At 45.7% G+C, this 20,053-nt stretch overlaps 1 protein-coding gene across 4 annotated transcripts in view; it reads right to left on the bottom strand.

Annotated features, from left to right (window-relative positions):
• LOC138672430 (vang-like protein 1) overlaps positions 1–20,053 on the bottom strand; it is a 168,983-nt gene that overhangs the window by 54,298 nt on the left and 94,632 nt on the right. For all 4 annotated transcript variants that reach the window (XM_069760401.1, XM_069760398.1, XM_069760399.1 and 1 more), the window contains exons 5-6: positions 7,208–7,338; positions 6,919–7,036 (exon numbers count right to left, since the gene is read on the bottom strand). In XM_069760401.1, the coding sequence (XP_069616502.1) occupies positions 6,919–7,036; positions 7,208–7,338 (249 nt within the window). The remainder of the gene's footprint in view (positions 1–6,918; positions 7,037–7,207; positions 7,339–20,053) is intronic.

Here is a 20,053-nt window from a genome sequence, read left to right as displayed (position 1 = left end):
ACCAGAATTGCAGAAAAACGGCGAAACCAAAGTAGCCGAGCTGGCCCGATTATTAAGGGCGAACTCAGCCAACGGCAAAAAGGACACCCAATCATCTTGATCAGCAGAAACAAAGCATCTCAGATATGTTTCCAAAGTCTGATTAGTTCGTTCGGTTTGGCCATTTGTCTGAGGATAGAAAGCCGAGGAAAAAGACAAATGAATGCCCATCCTAGCACAAAAGGATAGCCAAAACCTCGAAACAAACTGGGAACCTCTGTCAGAAACGATGTTCTCTGGGATACCATGTAAACGAACCACATGCTGGAAAAATAATGGCACCAAATCAGAGGAGGAAGGCAATTTAGACAAAGGTACCAAATGGACCATCTTAGAAAAGCGATCACAAACCACCCAAATGACCAACATCTTTTGAGAGACGGGGAGATCCGAAATAAAATCCATAGAAATATGCGTCCAGGGCCTCTTTGGGACCAGCAAGGGCAAAAGCAACCCACTGGCACGAGAACAGCATGGCTTAGCCCGAGCACAAGTCCCACAGGACTGCACAAAAGAACGCACATCCCGTGACAAAGACGGCCACCAAAAGGATCTAGCCACCAAATCTCTGGTACCAAAGATTCCAGGATGCCCAGCCAACACTGAACATTGAATCTCAGAGATAACTCTACAAGTCCATCTATCAGGGACAAACAGTTTCTCCGCTGGGCAACTGTCAGGTCTATCAGCCTGAAATTTTTGCAGCACCCGCCGCAAATCAGGGGAGATGGCAGACAAAATTACCCCCTCTTTGAGAATACCCGCCGGCTCAGGAACACCCGGGGAGTCAGGCACAAAACTCCTTGACAGGGCATCAGCCTTCACATTCTTAGAGCCCGGAAGGTACGAAACCACAAAATCAAAACGGGAGAAAAATAACGACCATCGAGCCTGTCTCGGATTCAACCGTTTGGCAGACTCGAGATAAGTCAAATTCTTGTGATCTGTCAAGACCACCACGCGATGCTTGGCTCCTTCAAGCCAATGACGCCACTCCTCGAATGCCCACTTCATGGCCAACAACTCTCGATTACCAACATCATAATTACGCTCAGCAGGCGAAAACTTTCTACAAAAGAAAGCACATGGCTTCATCACCGAGCCATCAGAACTTCTTTGCGACAAAACAGCCCCTGCTCCAATCTCAGAAGCATCAACCTCAACCTGAAAAGGGAGCGAAACATCTGGCTGGCACAACACAGGGGCAGAAGAAAAACGACGCTTCAACTCCTGAAAAGCCTCTACAGCTGCAGAAGACCAATTGACCACATCAGCACCCTTCTTGGTTAAATCAGTCAACGGTTTAGCAACACTAGAAAAATTAGCGATGAAGCGCCGATAAAAATTAGCAAAGCCCAGGAACTTTTGCAGGCTTTTCAGAGATGTTGGCTGAGTCCACTCATAAATGGCCTGAACTTTAACAGGGTCCATCTCGATAGTAGAAGGGGAAAAAATGAACCCCAAAAATGAAACCTTCTGAACTGCAAAGAGACACTTTGACCCCTTCACAAACAAGGAATTCGCACGAAGGACCTGAAACACCGTTCTGACCTGCTTCACATGAGACTCCCAATCATCCGAAAAGACCAAAATATCATCCAAATACACAATCAGGAATTTATCCAGGTACTCTCGGAAGATGTCATGCATAAAGGACTGAAATACTGATGGAGCATTGGAAAGCCCGAATGGCATAACCAGGTACTCAAAATGGCCCTCGGGCGTATTAAATGCTGTTTTCCATTCATCGCCTTGTTTAATACGCAAAAGATTATACGCCCCTCGAAGATCTATCTTGGTGAACAAACTAGCCCCTTTAATACGAGCAAACAAATCAGACAGCAACGGCAAAGGATACTGAAATTTGACTGTAATTTTATTAAGAAGGCGGTAATCAATACAAGGTCTCAAAGAACCATCCTTCTTGGCCACAAAAAAGAACCTTGCTCCTAACTGTGATGACGACGGGCGAATATGGCCTTTCTCCAAGGATTCCTTTATATAACTCCGCATAGCGGCGTGTTCTGGCACAGATAAATTGAACAATCGGCCCTTAGGAAACTTACTACCAGGAATCAAATTAATTGCACAATCGCAATCCCTATGAGGAGGTAGGGCACTGGCTTTGGGCTCATCAAATACATCCCGATAATCCGACAAAAACTCTGGAACTTCAGAAGGAGTGGAAGACGAAATAGACAAAAATGGAACATCACCATGTACCCCCTGGCAACCCCAGCTGGACACAGACATAGATTTCCAGTCCAATACTGGATTATGAACCTGTAGCCATGGCAACCCCAAAACGACCACATCATGCAGATTATGCAACACCAGGAAGCGGATATCCTCCTGATGTGCAGGAGCCATGCACATGGTCAATTGAGTCCAGTACTGAGGCTTATTCTTGGCCAAAGGCGTAGCATCAATTCCTCTCAATGGAATAGGATACTGCAAGGGCTCCAAGAAAAAACCACAGCGCCTAGCATACTCCAAGTCCATCAAATTCAGGGCAGCGCCTGAATCCACAAATGCCATAACAGAATAGGATGACAAAGAGCAAATCAGAGTAACAGACAATAGAAATTTAGACTGTACAGTACCAATGGTGGCAGACCTAGCGAAACGCTTAGTGCGCTTAGGACAATCGGAGATAGCATGAGTGGAATCACCACAGTAAAAACATAGCCCATTCCAACGTCTGTGTTCTTGCCGTTCAGCTCTGGTCAAAGTCCTATCACATTGCATAGGCTCAGGCCCATGCTCAGATAGTACCGCCAAATGGTGCACAGCTTTACGCTCACGCAAGCGTCGATCGATCTGAATGGCCAAAGACATAGACTCATTCAGACCAACAGGCATGGGAAATCCCACCATGACATCCTTAAGGGCTTCAGAGAGACCCTTTCTGAAGATTGCTTCCAGGGCACATTCATTCCACTGAGTGAGCACAGACCACTTTCTAAACTTCTGACAATATATCTCCGCTTCATCCTGACCCTGACACAGAGCCAGCAAGATTTTCTCTGCCTGATCCACTGAATTAGGTTCGTCATAAAGCAATCCAAGCGCCAGGAAAAACGCATCAACATCACGCAATGCCGGATCTCCTGGCGCAAGGAAAAATGCCCAGTCTTGAGGGTCACCACGTAACAAAGAAATAATGATCTTTACTTGTTGAACAGGGTCACCTGAGGAGCGAGGTTTCAAGGCAAGAAACAATTTACAATTATTTTTGAAATTCAAGAACTTAGATCTATCACCAAAAAACAAATCAGGAATTGGAATCCTAGGCTCTGACATCGGATTCTGAACCACAAAATCTTGAATGTTTTGTACCCTTGTAGTGAGATTATCCATCCAAGAGGACAGACCTTGAATGTCCATGTTTACACCTGTGTCCTGAACCACCCAGAGGTAAAGGGGAAAAGAGAGACAAAACACACTGCAAAGAAAAAAAAATGGTCTCAGAACTTCTCTTATCCCTCTATTGAGATGCATTAGTACTTTGGGCCTCCAGTACTGTTATGACCTGGTGGTCAGGACAATAATGGACCTGGTGGTTAAGAGCACACGGAATGACCTGATAGTCACTGATAATAAAGGACGAGCTCTGGGACGTGGGAACTCTGCTGACCGCAATCCCTAATCCTATCACACACACTAGAAATAGCCGTGGATTGCGCCTAACGCTCCCTATGCAACTCGGCACAGCCTAAGGAACTAGCTAGCCCTAAAGATAGAAAAATAAAGCCTACCTTGCCTCAGAGAAATTCCCAAAAGGAAAAGGCAGCCCCCCACATATAATGACTGTGAGTAAAGATGAAAATACAAACACAGAGATGAAATAGATTTAGCAAAGTGAGGTCCGACTTACTGAACAGACTGAGGATAGGAAAGGTTGCTTTGCGGTCAGCACAAAAACCTACAAAAAGACCACGCAGAGGGCGCAAAAAGACCCTCCGCACCGACTCACGGTGCGGAGGCGCTCCCTCTGCATCCCAGAGCTTCCAGCAAGCAAGACAACAATAAAAATAGCAAGCTGGACAGAAAAATAGCAAACCAAAGAAAATACAAGCAGGAACTTAGCTTCTGCTGGGAAGACAGGCCACAAGAACGATCCAGGAGTGAACTAGACCAATACTGGAACATTGACAGGTGGCATGGAGCAAAGATCTAAGTGGAGTTAAATAAATCAGCCAGCTAACGAATTAACCTCTTCACCTGTGGAAGGAAACTCAGAAACACCCACCAGAGGAAGTCCATGGACAGAACCAGCCGAAGTACCATTCATGACCACAGGAGGGAGCCCGACAACAAAATTCACAACAATTATCCTCCCCGAGAGGAAGGCAGCACTACCGTGGTACCCGAACTCCTGGGGTGCCACACGAGCATGAGGGATCTTAGAACACACACAGACACTACAGGCGGTTACATACTCCCAAACATCCTGGCGCACCCCTGACCACCAAAAGCACAGAACAAGGAGATCTATGGTGGTTTATTACCAGGATGCCCCGCCAAGACAGAATCATGATGTTTGCTTAAAACTTTAAGACGGAGATTCAAAGGAACAAACAGTTTACCTGAAGGACAGGCAGCAGGAGCATCCCCCTGAGCCTCTACAACCTCCCTCTCCAGATCACAATGTATAATAGCAATGACTACTCATTTCTGTAATATAGGAAACGGTACACAATTATCACTTCCCCCAGGAAAACAACGAGATAAGGCATCCGCTTTAATGTTCTTATTCCTCGGGCCTATACATCACAAAAAGTTGAATCTGGTGAAGAACAACTACCATCTTGCCTATCTAGATATCAGACCTTTGGCAGATTCTAAATATAAAAGATTTTTATTATTGGTGATTACGATGATCGGATGTACTGACTCCTCCAAAAAATGTCGCCACTGTGTGCACTAAACCTGAGTTGTCTGGGTGCTGCAAAACAACAGTGCATAAGTAGCCAAAGTAGCCACAGGATCCATAATGGATCAAAAAAGGTATGACCAGTGTTAATGTCACGATGGTGTTGTAACTATGTGCGCTAACCAGATCCCTAGAACTAGGGGAGCCTTATCCTATCCCTGTTCCCTAGATTACTCCTGAAGGTGGAGATGCCAGGTTCACCTGCCTTGCTATGCTCCTTTATCAACCCTTATCTGTCCCCTGCCCCACCCTGAGTAGAGGAAAGATAATGTGCATAGGAACACACAAACCAAACAAAGGAAGATGAACAGGCATAAATGAAAATACCAACCATACAAAATTCACACACCAAACAGAGTGGGACAAAGAGGAAGTAAAAGAAGGGGAACCCAAATAGGAGAGGATGAAGATGGGACCTGTTCTCTTCAACATATTCATTAATGATCTGGTAGAAGGTTTACACAGTAAAATATCGATATTTGCAGATGATACAAAACTATGTAAAGCAGTTAATACAAGAGAAGATAGTATTCTGCTACAGATGGATCTGGATAAGTTGGAAACTTGGGCTGAAAGGTGGCAGATGAGGTTTAACAATGATAAATGTAAGGTTATACACATGGGAAGAGGGAATCAATATCACCATTACACACTGAACGGGAAACCACTGGGTAAATCTGACAGGGAGAAGGACTTGGGGATCCTAGTTAATGATAAACTTACCTGGAGCAGCCAGTGCCAGGCAGCAGCTGCCAAGGCAAACAGGATCATGGGGTGCATTAAAAGAGGTCTGGATACACATGATGAGAGCATTATACTGCCTCTGTACAAATCCCTAGTTAGACCGCACATGGAGTACTGTGTCCAGTTTTGGGCACCGGTGCTCAGGAAGGATATAATGGAACTAGAGAGAGTACAAAGGAGGGCAACAAAATTAATAAAGGGGATGGGAGAACTACAATACCCAGATAGATTAGCGAAATTAGGATTATTTAGTCTAGAAAAAAGACGACTGAGGGGCGATCTAATAACCATGTATAAGTATATAAGGGGACAATACAAATATCTCGCTGAGGATCTGTTTATACAAAGGAAGGTGACGGGCACAAGGGGGCATTCTTTGCGTCTGGAGGAGAGAAGGTTTTTCCACCAACATAGAAGAGGATTCTTTACTGTTAGGGCAGTGAGAATCTGGAATTGCTTGCCTGAGGAGGTGGTGATGGCGAACTCAGTCGAGGGGTTCAAGAGAGGCCTGGATGTCTTCCTGGAGCAGAACAATATTGTATCATACAATTATTAGGTTCTGTAGAAGGACGTAGATCTGGGTATTTATTATGATGGAATATAGGCTGAACTGGATGGACAAATGTCTTTTTTCGGCCTTACTAACTATGTTACTATGTTACTATGTTACTATGTTACTATGTGCACTCAGACAAAACTGGACGCAACAATCTGCTGAACAATCTCCAAAAACTAACTCCAACCATGAAACACAGGCTGTATCAACTAAAACTGGCAATTCCTCAGTGCCAGAGGCAAGTATATATAACAGAGGGGAGTGGCCAACACTGAACAGCTGAGACAATCCAGGTAGGAAAGCTCTAGGGGCTTCAACTGAACAGATTAACTCTTGCACTGCTAGCAAGGGAAAGAACTGCACTGTTTAGTACAATGGTGAAGTGCTTCTAAGCGGTGCAGGAGTTTTTGAAACCAGACATTGCGGTCTTCAGGCCCCTCGGTATCCTCGTGAAAGCAGCGTGTGGAAGAATTAGTAATGCAGAGCATTATCGGCTTTAGACTGTGATATAGAAAAGTATGTAAAGTTTATGAAAATAATCTAGAGTTCTGCAGACGATATATCCCTGTATCCACCTCTAACTGTGTATATGGCAGCCTGTAGAACGTATCAGGAGCATGGTCCAGATCATCCCTGGTGTTACCTGGCTCGCCGCCTCCGAAGCTTGCGCTCCTGATCGATGTCTGCATAGTATCTGTCCTTGTAATTGGTTGATGGTGGGATCAGGGCCTGCAATTGGCTCACATTCTGCTCCTCAGAGCCTTCAGCAAGAAGAACAGAAAAAAGTTTATTTTATAGATAGAAACGATTTAGACATAATCCGGCAGACGATACAGTGATGATCAAGAATCCAAAGTCTCCTGACTGATCAGATAGGAACCAGGAGAGGATATGATGGAGAAAGAGGAAAACGGGAGAGGACCCGCACTCACCGTCCACAATGCGAATGTTCCCCTCCACAAGTGGATCGTTTTTCCGACTCTTCACTGGCGGAAAACTGGAAGTCACAGCTGGGAAATCGGCGTAATAATTCTCCAACACGAATAACGCGGAACGCTGAAGGCTGAATATATATGATATATACAAGTTATTAACGTCTACTATATACTGGATATACAACCAGCGGGTATATAACTCTATATACAGTCATGTGGCATATACACCGTATACTAATACCTGCTGTGAGGATCTGAGGTTGTGGGTTGTATTAATTATCTAGGCAGGTTAACAATGCAACTTATTTGTATTCCTTATATTTATGGTCTTACAGCAATTCTGGGTAGATGGTCACAATGTAATGTCCCCAGTCCACAAGATCCCAGCATGGGGCCAATAGTTCACTGTCCCAATACCAGACATTACCCACTAGTTCCTAATTTTTGGTTTTCCCACAACTTTTGTATCTCCCGCCACCATAGTCTGTGGTCGCAGTCCATGCTCCATACCATTACCGCAGCTCCAGCTGGTGACAACAGTCCTTAAGATAGTTCCTCACATCCAGACTATAGATATGACTGTAGCACGTGTATCAAGCTCCAGCCGTCAACTACAGTTGTTTAGATAGTTCCTCACATTGAGACAATGGATATCACGACTGTAGCACGTGTATCAAACTCCAGCCCAACCCATCTCCATAGCTCACCTATATAGGGGCACCAAGAACTCACCAACAGATCCTTGCCGCTTGACGTCACTGTACCAACTGTCTCACTAAACATGTGGCCTATTGTTCTCCCTCTACTGGGATCAAACCCACTGGAAGGGCAGAAGTGTTTACACCCTCTCCCTTAAACATTTGATTTTAGCTCAATGAATGAAGAATGTTCCAAAAGCCCAACATGTCTGCAGAGAGGACCAAAGATACACATGCCACCACCAAATGTAGGACAGAAATGCTAATGTAGACTTTATGTACACATGAAATTTAGCCCTCATGTCTTCCTCTGCTTACTGTCACTGAATAGAAACATTGATTCGTGAGGCTGAACATTTTCCAGGAGAGATTTGTGCACCTTAAACTGATGAACAAGCAAATACCTAACATAGCAATAGGATAGATATAGCTGTGCCCCGTGCTGGAAAAAAACAGTGACCAGCTCCTCACCCCTACTATATAATGGATATACAGCTAGTGAGTGTTGTAAGAGGGTCACTGGTAATGTGGTGAAAGGAGATATATTTCACTGAGGTTATTAGCTTCAGTGACATAAAGCCAGACGTTCTGCTCCAGCATGTTATGTGCTGAGAGAGGTTAATTGGCCATGACAGTGCCAGGTCTATTATAGCTGTTCACCATATGTCCACCTTAGGGAGGAGTCCAGGAGGTAAATGTCAAGCCTTTAGACTTACTGATTGATCTGTGGACTCTGGACAGGAGCGGACCTCTAGAGCTGGGCTCCTGGTAAACAGCTGAATCCTGTATCCTGTGCAGGCGACCCCCCAGTTATAAGGACTATGCCGACTGCTGTTTGGTTTATGGCAAGAAGACTTAATATTATTATTCATTTTTATAGCGCCATTTATTTATTTAGTGAATATTAGTGTTGAGTAGTGTTGAGCATTCCGATACCGCAAGTATCGGCCGATACTTGCGGTATCGGAATTCCGATACCGAGATCCGATACTTTTGTGGTATCGGGTATCGGTATCGGATACATAGAGATGTGTAAAATAAAGAATTAAAATAAAAAATATTGATATATTTACCTCTCCGGCGGCCCCTGGACTCAGCGCGGGTAACCGGCAGGCTTCGTTGTTCAAAATCAGCGCTTTTAGGACCTGAGAATCACGTCCCGGCTTCTGATTGGTCGCGGGCCGCCCATGTGACCGCCACGCGACCAATCACAAGCCGTGACGTCATTCGCAGGTCCTTAACGCGCTCATTTTTTAAAAATGAGCGCGTTAATGACTTTCAAAGACGTAGCGGCTTGTGATTGGTCGCGTTGCCGCGACCAATCACAAGCCGCGACGTCACCGCAAGCTATTAACGCGCTCATTTTTTAAAAATGAGCGCGTTAATGTCTTTCAAAGACGTAGCGGCTTGTGATTGGTCGCGTTGCCGCGACCAATCACAAGCCGCGACGTCACCGCAAGCTATTAACGCGCTCATTTTTAAAAATGAGCGCGTTAATGGCTTTCAAAGACGTAGCGGCTTGTGATTGGTCGCGTTGCCGCGACCAATCACAAGCCGCGACGTCACCGCAAGCTATTAACGCGCTCATTTTTAAAAATGAGCGCGTTAATGGCTTTCAAAGACGTAGCGGCTTGTGATTGGTCGCGTTGCCGCGACCAATCACAAGCCGCGACGTCACCGCAAGCTATTAACGCGCTCATTTTTAAAAATGAGCGCGTTAATGGCTTTCAAAGACGTAGCGGCTTGTGATTGGTCGCGGCCACGCGACCAATCACAAGCCGCTACGTCTTTGAAAGTCATTACCGCGCTCATTTTTAAAAAATGAGCGCGTTAAGGACCTGCGAATGACGCCACGGCTTGTGATTGGTCGCATGGCGGTCACATGGGCGGCCCGCGACCAATCAGAAGCCGGGACGTGATTCTCAGGTCCTAAAAGCGCTGATTTTGAACAAAGAAGCCTGCCAGTTACCCGCGCTGAGTCCAGGGGCCGCCGGAGAGGTAAATATATCAATATTTTTTATTTTTATTCTTTATTTTACACATCCCTATGGATCCCAGGGCCTGAAGGAGAGTTTCCTCTCCTTCAGACCCTGGGAACCATGAGAATACCTTCCGATACTTGATGTCCCATTGACTTGTATTGGTATCGGATATCGGTATCGGCGATATCCGATATTTTTCGGGTATCGGCCGATACTATCCGATACCGATACTTTCAAGTATCGGACGGTATCGCTCAACACTAGTGTTGAGCATTCCGAAATACTGAAATATCGGGTATCGACCGATATTCGCTGTATCGGAGTTCCGATACTGAGTTCCGATACTTTTAGAATATCGAATACCGGAATCGGAAGTTCCCATAATGCAATGAGCCAGTTTGATTTTATTCAGCCAATGAGGATCCTAAGAAGTATGGGCACATCCTGTTAGTCATGTAACTACTGGCATGGCTGTGATTGGCTGCTGAAATGATGTCATGATGCACTATAAAAGCCTCCGCCGCCATTTTGGGTTCACTCTGCTGTGAATTTACTTAGGGACAGGACGCTGCTGTTCTCACTCTGAGGGACAGTTTGAGATAGCGATTTGCTTTATTGTGCTTTACCCAGGCTACTTTAGCAACCGCTGTGTGAGAAGCTTTCTTTTGCCTTGCAGCGCTGTTCATGGCTGTCTGCGAGGTCTCTGTGTGAGTGCAGCTCACGCTGTAGTGTGTACTGCAGCCACCTCTGGTTGTAGTCCGCTCAGCGTGCGTCACTGCCTCATACATTGTCCTTTTTTGCATTAGTGCTGCTCATTTTACCTGATTTCTCCTATTAGTGTGGTTCCATCCGTATCCAGCTAGATTGCGTGCACACAATATATAGGAGTAGATAGAGGAGCTTTTCTGCAGCCTTGTGCCTTCAGCCCCAGCCAGATTAGTATTAGCCTATTTTTTGGAGCCTCATCTATTGCATTGTAGGTTACCTTCCTGCATTGTAATAGCTACAAAAAGTTCATCTTTGGGCACATCCAGTGTCTTTTTGTGAAGAAAAAAAAAAAAGGAAATAAAGTTCACCAAACACTCCACTTTACAGTTGTGTAGGCCACATTAGCTCATAATAAAGTCTAGTCCTCACTTTATAAAATTAATGTTTCTTATACCTGTTAGCAGCTGTTCAGGAATAAGCACACTAAGCCCTTAGTACTTTTCTGCCTATCTTTATCAGTCTACCAAGATGAAGAAGGCAGGGAGTAAGGCACATGGTCGTGGCGTGGAGTTTCTGCAGGGAGAGGACGTGGGGATTCTGTGCCTGCTGCGGGCACCAGTGATCCCCGTGGGGCAGCACGGTGGCGCAGTGGTTAGCACAGCAGCCTTGCAGCGCTGGAGTCCTGGGTTCTAATCCCACCTTGGACAACATCTGCAAAGAGTTTGTATGTTCTCTCCGTGTTTGCGTGGGTTTCCTCCGGGCACTCCGGTTTCCTCCCACATTCCAAAGACATACTGATAGGGAATCTAGATTGTGAGCCCCATCGGGGACAGTGATGATAATGTGTGCAAAATGTAAAGCGCTGCGGAATATGTTAGCGCTATATAAAAAATAAATAAAGATTATCCCCCAGTTTTACCAGGGAACAGTCCTTTATGCGCAGCTTTGTAGGAGCACGCCATACCCCACTGCTGCGGGAGGACCAAATTAAAGCTGTTGTCGGATGGATGGCAGCTAACGCATCGACTTCAATTAGTTCCAGATCCTCTCTGGTCCTGAGCACTGAAGAGCACCCATCTGTCTCTTCACCACCTGCCAAATTGCCCAGGCAGTCAGAGAGCCCTGGACAGGAGCCATCTCTACTTCTGTTCTCTGAATCTCTTGGCTTGTAAAGAGGGGGCCAGCCAAGCAGCATTCTAGAATTTGAAGAAGAGGTTGTATGCATTGATGTGCAACAGCTTTGTCTCACTGAATCTGAAGAGGCGGGTGGGCCAGTGCCTATGGTCAGCACACCTCAGTATGCATCTGATGATGAGACTCAGGTGCCACTTTCTGGTGCGTACTGTGCTGTCGAGACTACCCATGAGAAGCAGTTGTTTGAACAGGGTAGTGTAGATGATGAGGTCCTTGACTCATCATGGCGTGAGGTACAGGAAGGTGGTGGGAGCAGCTCTGAGGAAGAGATTTCCCAAACAGCCAAAAAAGGAGGGAGAGGGAGGGGGCAGACTTGGTTGCCTTTAGCCTCCACTTCGGCACCCATTAGGAGCATGCATCTTCCAAAACCCAAAACGGGTGCTTTCAAGACTTGCAGTGCCTGGTCCTTTTTTGACACCGTTGCAGATGACATTTGCTTTGTCAAATGCAAGCTGTGTAATCAGAAAGCGAAAAGAGGGAAAAGTGTCAGCAACCTCAATACCACATATATGTGGAAACATGTGCGGACCAGGCACGTGGTGGAGTTACAAAGACACACTGAAGACCTAGGCCAACCTACAGCGCCACCTACCACCTCTTCAGCTCGTGTTGTTGCCTCTTCCTCCAGCTCACACACAGCTGGTTCGGCTTCCTCACAGGATCGCCATGGAAGAACCTCTGGCACTGTTGTACAGAGACAGTGTCATTCCACCCACAGCACCACGTTCCCAGTCATCTTCACACTCCCTGCCCAGTCTACAGCCATCAGTAGCACAGGCATGGGAGAAAAGGCACCCATACTCAGCAAACCACCCCCAAGCACAGGCTCTGAATGCTGGCATTGCAAAACTACTGTCCCTTGAAATGGTCTCATTCAGACTAGTGGAGACTGACACCTTCCGTAACTTCATGGCATTAGCAGTCCCACAATACAACGTGCCCACCTGCTTTTATTTCAGCAGGCAAGCCATCCCTGACCTGCAAAAGCATGTGGAGGGAAAAATTAAACATGCACTACTAAACGCCATCAGTAGCAAGGTCCACCTGACCACCGATGTGTGGACCAGTAAGCATGGACAGGGATGATACATTTCCCTCACTGCCCATTGGGTAAATGTGGAGCCGGGTACAGATCGTGAGAGTGGTGCTGTATGTGTTCTGCCAACTCCAAGGATTGCAGGAATCCAGTCTGTACTCATTGACTCCTCCACATACTTCAGTTCCTCTGAATCATCACAGCAGGAGCCGTCACAGTCTACCTCCACCGTGACCCGTGAACGCTTACCTGTTACGACCGATATGAGCACAGCCGTGGTCAAACGTCAACAGGCTGTATTGAAATTAATATCTTTGGGGAATCAAAGCCACACAGCGCAGGAGCTCTGGAATGCCATCAAGCAGGAGAGCGACATGTGGTTTGCGCCAGCGAATCTCTAACCAGGCATGGTAGTGTGTGACAATGGCCGAAATCTGGTGGCAACTCTCGGCCTAGGCAACCTCACTCACATCCCATGTCTGGCACATGTGCTCAACTTGGTTGTGCAGAGTTTTCTGAGGGACTATCCGGATCTTGATGCCCTGCTGCACAAGGTCCGCCTAGAGTGTGCTCACTTGCGGCGTTCCAGCTTGGCAAGATCCCGCATTGCTGCTCTGCAGCGGCGATTTCACCTTCCGGAACATCGCATCATATGTGACCTACCTACCCGGTGGAATTCAACGTTACATATGTTGGAGAGGTTGTGTGAGCAGCAGCAAGCAGTAATGGAGTACCAGCTGCATCAGGCGCAAAGCAGTCGCACTGCACGCCGTTCACACTTCACCACCACTGAGTGGGCCTCTATGAAGAACATCTGCCACGTTTTGCGTGCCTTCGATGATTCCACGCGGATGGCAAGTGCAGATGATGCACTAGTCAGCATGACTATCCCCCAACACCGACAGTTGCTGCTCAGAGGTGCGATCTGCACAGTCAACACTTGCTCCTGTGTTATTGAGGTTCAGTAACGTCATCTGATCCCCTGCTGTGTGTCCGGCAAATTCTCCTTCTCTGTCCGCATTCACATTACTACTGATTTTAAACTTGCTCCAATTAGGCCTCTGCCTCTACTCTGTTTCTAGTATTTACCCTGGGCTCCAGCACCGCCAGCTGTTTCCCGGCAGTTTCTTTAGCCCGGGTACTCCCTCCTGCCCAGCCTGGTTCCATCACACCAGCTGTTTCCGGGTAGTGTCAATGTCACTTTGCCTCCAATATGTTGTCCTGTCATGTTGCGGTCGGGTTAGCCAACTCTATGGTGCCTGCAGTTTAGGTGCTTCCTATGTGGGCTGCGGGATCTGGCAATTAAGACTGGTTCCGTAGTGCCAATAGGACAAGCACCCCCTGTAGGACTGTGGGTTTCGGTAACTCCAGCCGGCTCACGGCCTTGCAACTTTTTTTTTCATGTGTACCTTCTGCTGCCTATCTGAGTTCCAGTACCATTAGCTGGTTCTTTGGAAGTCAATCTTGAATATGTCCCCCTGGGTTCCAGTAACATTAGCTGGTTCCAGGCAGTGCCTTTGAATTAGGTGCCTCCTTCTCGGTATCCGAGTTCCACCAAGGTCTGCTGGTTCTTGGTAGTGCTTTCTGGCACAGGTACCTCCTGCTTAGTAACCAGGTTCCAGTACCATCAGCTTGTCCTCGGTAGTTCCATTGGCTCTTGTACCTTCTGCTACCCATCTGGGTTCCAGTACCGTCAGCTGGTTCTCGGCAGTTCCTCAGCCTTCCTGTACCTTCTGCTACATTTCCAAGTTCAAGCTTTTTGAAATGGTTTTTGGTAATGACTCTGGATCTCCCTGATGACAACCCTAAAGACGACGACCCCGAAGATGACGACCCTGAAGTCCACCCCAAAGAAGACCAAGAAGATGACACTGAAGAAGATGAAGAAGTAGAATATGAAGAAAAATAATAGTTGAATAAGAAGAATATGAAGAATGTAAAAAAAAAAAGAATAGGACGAAGGTGAAGAAGAAGAAGATGAAGAAGGTGAAGAAGAAGTTGATGAAAAGGATGCTGCTGCTGAGGATGATGAAGGAGAAAGTGTGGGAGAAGTAAAAAAGAAGGTGAAGAGCATGGAAGTAATGAAACATAAATATCTGACAAAATATAAAAAAAGCTTAACATAGTCAATATCTTTGTAACTCCGAACGTCTTAAAATTTTTTTTAATTCCTGCTATTCTATTTGATTGGGCTAAACCTCTATGCCTTTAATGTCTCCTCCTCCTCCCCCAATACTTCCTACATTATTCTTAGTTGTTTTCCTTCATGTAGAATTAACCTACAAGGAAAGAAAGGGTTTATTTTCATTCCGATATTTGTGTCCCATTGACTTGCATTGGTTTCCGGTATCGGAATCGGCAATATCCGATATTTTTTGGGTATCGGTCCGATCCAATCCGATCCGATATTTCCCGATATCGGAAGGTATCGCTCAACACGAGTGAATATGTACGTTTCTTTTGTTTGCACTGGTTTATGAAGCCTGTTTTGAAAATTTAAACGCGAAGCATTCCTGTGACTACCCCGTTAAGTAGCCGAGTACCTCTATATACAGCACATGTGGTATATAGCATATACTTTTACTTACTATATACTGGATATATAACCAGTCGGTATGTACCTCAATATACAGCACATGTGGTATATAGCGTATACTTTTACCTACTATATACTGGATATACAACCAGTTGGTATGTACATCTATATACAGCTCATGTGGTATGTACCCTATACTTTTACCTACTATATACTGGATATACAACCAGTTGGTATGTACATCTATATACAGCTCATGTGGTATGTACCCTATACTTTTATCTACTATATACTGGATATACAGCCAATGGGTATATACTATTATATAACCCAGGTTATATAATGGTTGTGTGTAGCCCAGCCAGCCCATTATGATCTCAACCCCTGATGACGCCACAAGGCGAAACATGTTGGGGAGACTGATGGCTGCGTGATTGTAACCAGCATAACACTGTGTGATGAGTGAAGCCTAAATACAATCAATAACTCTGCACAGGAATATAGCAGGGTAGTGCTACTAAACCAGATGGATCTGAATGTATGATCCTTATGAGGATAGATGATTACCAGCTGTGGATCCAGCTGAATGATTGCACTAATAGAGAGATCTAATAAGAATATAGGGGGATCTGCATGGTTGATCCTAGAGCCATAACGGACAGTAGTTTCTGTGGGTGGAGGATCTGATTGTGTGATCCTCTAATAATTGTGAACTGGCTATAAGTCGTGATTGTACTGTGGATCCGACTATGATCTCAAAGTGATCTCCTGCGGACTTGATTTTTGATCACAATTAGTCAAATAAGAATCCGCTATATTTCTGTGCATATACAAAAATGGCAACCCAATCTGTGGACCTCAATCTCCACCAAAATAATAATTATAGATGGCGTGACCTATTGATGTGTATTTGCATTCGCACTCAATAGAGGCGCTATAGCTTTAAGTTAAGGAATTTTGGGGGGTAAATTTTACCCTGAAGGGATACACTGAGCTATCTCTCTGTTATTCAAATATGCTAATGATTGGTATATGTCCCCCGTATAGCTGGAGCCATAAGGGTTGTGCAATACGTAATAGGCCATACACGCACTTGCACTTTTGTCACTAAGCCACTTTAGTGGCGCTCACACACATCAGTCTTGCAATGTTAAACGTGTTTCCTTTGAAAATGATTAAAACTTACGATTTGGTTTAGGATCTTGATTAGGGAACTTTAGTTGCCTTGTGTGTCAGCGGAAGGGTTAGACTCTGTAACTTGCCCCATCTTGGGGTTATTTGCTGGGACCGTTCTGTTTGCTATTGTGTGTTGTGGTTTAATAAAGCATTGCCATGCTGTTTTACCCTCACCCTGTGTTGTTGTGAAGGACTAAAATTAAGAAAAAGTAAAGCGGGCTTCATTTTGTGCTTGTGACTCCATCTTGTTGTTTACAAGATACATTCTGTTACTTAATTAGGTAAAAGTTCATAGCTGTTATGAAAGCCAGATTGTTCTAGTCTGAACAAGATATGAGACCCGGGGGGTGTAAGACCTTGACGCACAAGCTGCTATGTTTTTTCGATGCCACATAGACACGGCCATATATGTAGATTCCGTTTTTCTGTATTCTTATAGGTCAAGTACTGTGAGCGTGTTCTTGTGTTAATTGGCTGAAGTATAACCTGCTAACACTATAAAAAGTGTGACATAATAAACGGGGGTTAGAGATCTGCCTTTGATCCTCCCAACAGAGATACGTCTCCGTCTGGTCATTCTCAGTTGCCGGCAACGCCCTATGGATTAATTTGGAAATCACTCGGTCTACCGTGAAGGGTCACTTCAGATTCTCCCCAACAGCTTGGTGCCCAACGTGGGGCTCCCAAATAGGGATGCCTCTGCCTCCCCGAGGACAACAAGACAAAGGACCCTCGGACCGGACACAGGCACTGGAAAATTGGGACTGATCATCCCCCACGACAACCACGGTAAGTTGGCAGTTATACTGTTCAGACTGACTGTTTGGTGTGGTTTTCCTGTGTTTCTTGCTGCAAAGAGGATCTGAGGTTGTAGAGGTGTAGTTCCGTTGGGGAGCCAGTGTTCGAACCGTACCTCATAAGGGACGGACACCCCAGATTGACCGGTGATTGTAATTCTCATTTTAGTCAAAATATCCTGAAATCCTGAACACTGTTAGAATCAGGCGTGGTGAGGTGATCGAAGATTGGGTAGGATACGTAACTCAGGAATATATATATATATATATATATATATATAACCAGAGGTGTCCGGAGGGATAGTCTAAGACGCCCTCCTCCTTTCACTGAGTACTGCATTGGAATTTTGGGCCATCCCAGTGGGGGACAGACCCAGTGGAACAGACTGAACGGCCGCTCCAGTACTGTGCACAGCTGAGGTAAGGATATTTAGCTCTGAAGGAGAATTAAGTTTCTGTGGAAGAAAAAGAAGAGTTTGGATTTGTGTGATGGATCGGATACTGTTAGTCTTATGGTTCAAAGACGGGGAAAGAAATCTGTCAGGAATGCAGGAAAAATTTTCTCAATCATGGGTTTTCCTAAGGGCGGGAGGCTACAGCCTACGCTTCTCTACACTGATTTCACAAAGTTAACTAATGAAGATGTTGAAGCTAAGCACATGGCTACCTTCAAAAAGATCCCCCCCACTGTCATCAAAAATTGTTATTCAGGCATTCTAGCATACAGGGGGGATGGGTACATCGCAACAGCCATGGCTGGTAACATGGCACCAGCCATGTGAAGACCATACCCCTCCAGCTTATAGCTTGGTATAGTACCTCTGATGCTGGACATTAGTTAACAAAATATATCTAGGGGGATTGTGAAGAACTAAAATTAAGAGAGTAAAGCGAGCTTCATTTTGTGCTTGTGACTCCATCTTGTTCTTTACAAGATACATTCTGTTACTTAAGTAGGTAAAAGTTCATAGCTGTTATGAAAGCCAGATTGTTCTAGTCTGAGCAAGATATGAGACCCGGGGGGGGTAAGTACCTTGACGCACAAGCTGCTATGTTTTTTTCTATGCCACGTAGACACGGCCATATATGTAGATTCCGTTTTTCTGTATTCTTATAGGTCAAGTACTGTGAGCGTGTTCTTATGTTAATTGGCTGAAGTATAACCTGCTAACACTATAAAAAGTGTGACATAATAAACGGGGGTTAGAGATCTGCCTTTGATCCTCCCAACAGAGATACATCTCCGTCTGGTCATTCTCTGTTGCCGGCAATGACCTGTGGAGTAATTTGGAAATCACTCGGTCAACCGTGAAGGGTCACTTCAGATCCTCCCCCAACATTGTTTGAGTAGTCTTCTGCCCACGGGGAGACAGCAGGTGTTCAGTGGTATGAGCCCTGGTCCGTGCAGTCTTGCTAAAGGCAGCCGGGCCAGTGGAGGAGAGCACCCACTGACCCTGTGTCTCTACACTGACTTCTGAATTTATGTGTTTCTTTCTTCAGTTGCTCAAGAGTCTGAAATGTTGACTCTCCTTGTAGGATAAATTGATATTTGTAAATTGATGAATGGTAGTTATTCACCTCTTATATCATCTCCTACAGTTTATTGTCTGCTATATTTGCAAGACAGCAGGGTCATTGAACAATGGATGTTTGCTTTATATGATTAAATAGTTAAACAATGCAAGTTAATCTCATCACATTTTCCTTTTGACCTCTGGATGCTGGCTTGAAGGACAACAATTGTGAGCTCTATAAAGGGAATATGTCTCTGTAACGATATATCCAAGACATCCAAACATCCAATCCAACATACAGAGATCAAAAGAACCAGAGATTCTTCACAATATCACAGCCAGGAATACTCTACAGGATAGCTCCCAGATCATGGCTCCATTATGAGGGACACAGGTTTGGCATTTTAAAGGATGACAGCTTAGGGTACTGCGGCCCCAGCTGAAAGAATACAGATCTGCTCAATTGACCTTCACTGAACCCATGGATATATTTGGGTTAGTCAGGATTTGGACCCACCAGTCCCCTGGCTCCATGGAGATGTTTGGAGAGGCCAGGTTGTGACCCTCCGGTCACCTGGCATTGTACCTTAATGGACTGTCAGCTTCCTAAGCTTGCCATTACCTCCTCTCTGTGTGCAGCGCCCCAGAGCCCTGGTCATTGCAGTAATGTTGTTCTTCCACCAGGGGGAGCGATGTTACGTCTGATGGCACCAAAGGAGTTCACCCTGCCAGGTATCACAGCCACACACACACTTCACACGCCCGTCCACCAGGGGGAGCTAAGGGTTCTATGTACTAGGCCACTCCTCTCAAAGGGTAAAACTGGTGGGTTGGTTAGGAAGTCAGGGAGTTGGAGCCAGGAGGAGGAGAGGGAGAGAAGCAGACTGGGCTCGGCCCAGGGAATTCCTGTCAGGCAGACAGAGGAACAAGAAAGAACATCAGCGGCTCAGCAGGAAGGACACGGAGCTGCGCCTGCAACCCATGCGGCAGCCTCCTAAGAAAGGACAAGAAGGGAAGTGTGCCGTAGTGAGTGAGCACAGAAGTCATAGCAAGAGGAGTGAAACAACAGTGGGAGACCAGCTAGAAGCAGGCTGCCCCCATCTGAGCGGAGATCCGGTGGCCGGAACACCGAGGGAGTAAAAGACTCTACGCTTTTCTTCATAGACCAGCAGGGCAGTCGATTCCAAGATGTCTGCTTAGGT

Source organism: Ranitomeya imitator, chromosome 3, assembly GCF_032444005.1.
Source record: "Ranitomeya imitator isolate aRanImi1 chromosome 3, aRanImi1.pri, whole genome shotgun sequence".
NCBI classification, from domain to species: Eukaryota; Metazoa; Chordata; class Amphibia; order Anura; family Dendrobatidae; genus Ranitomeya; species Ranitomeya imitator.
This window is presented reverse-complemented; position numbering and strand designations above follow the sequence as displayed.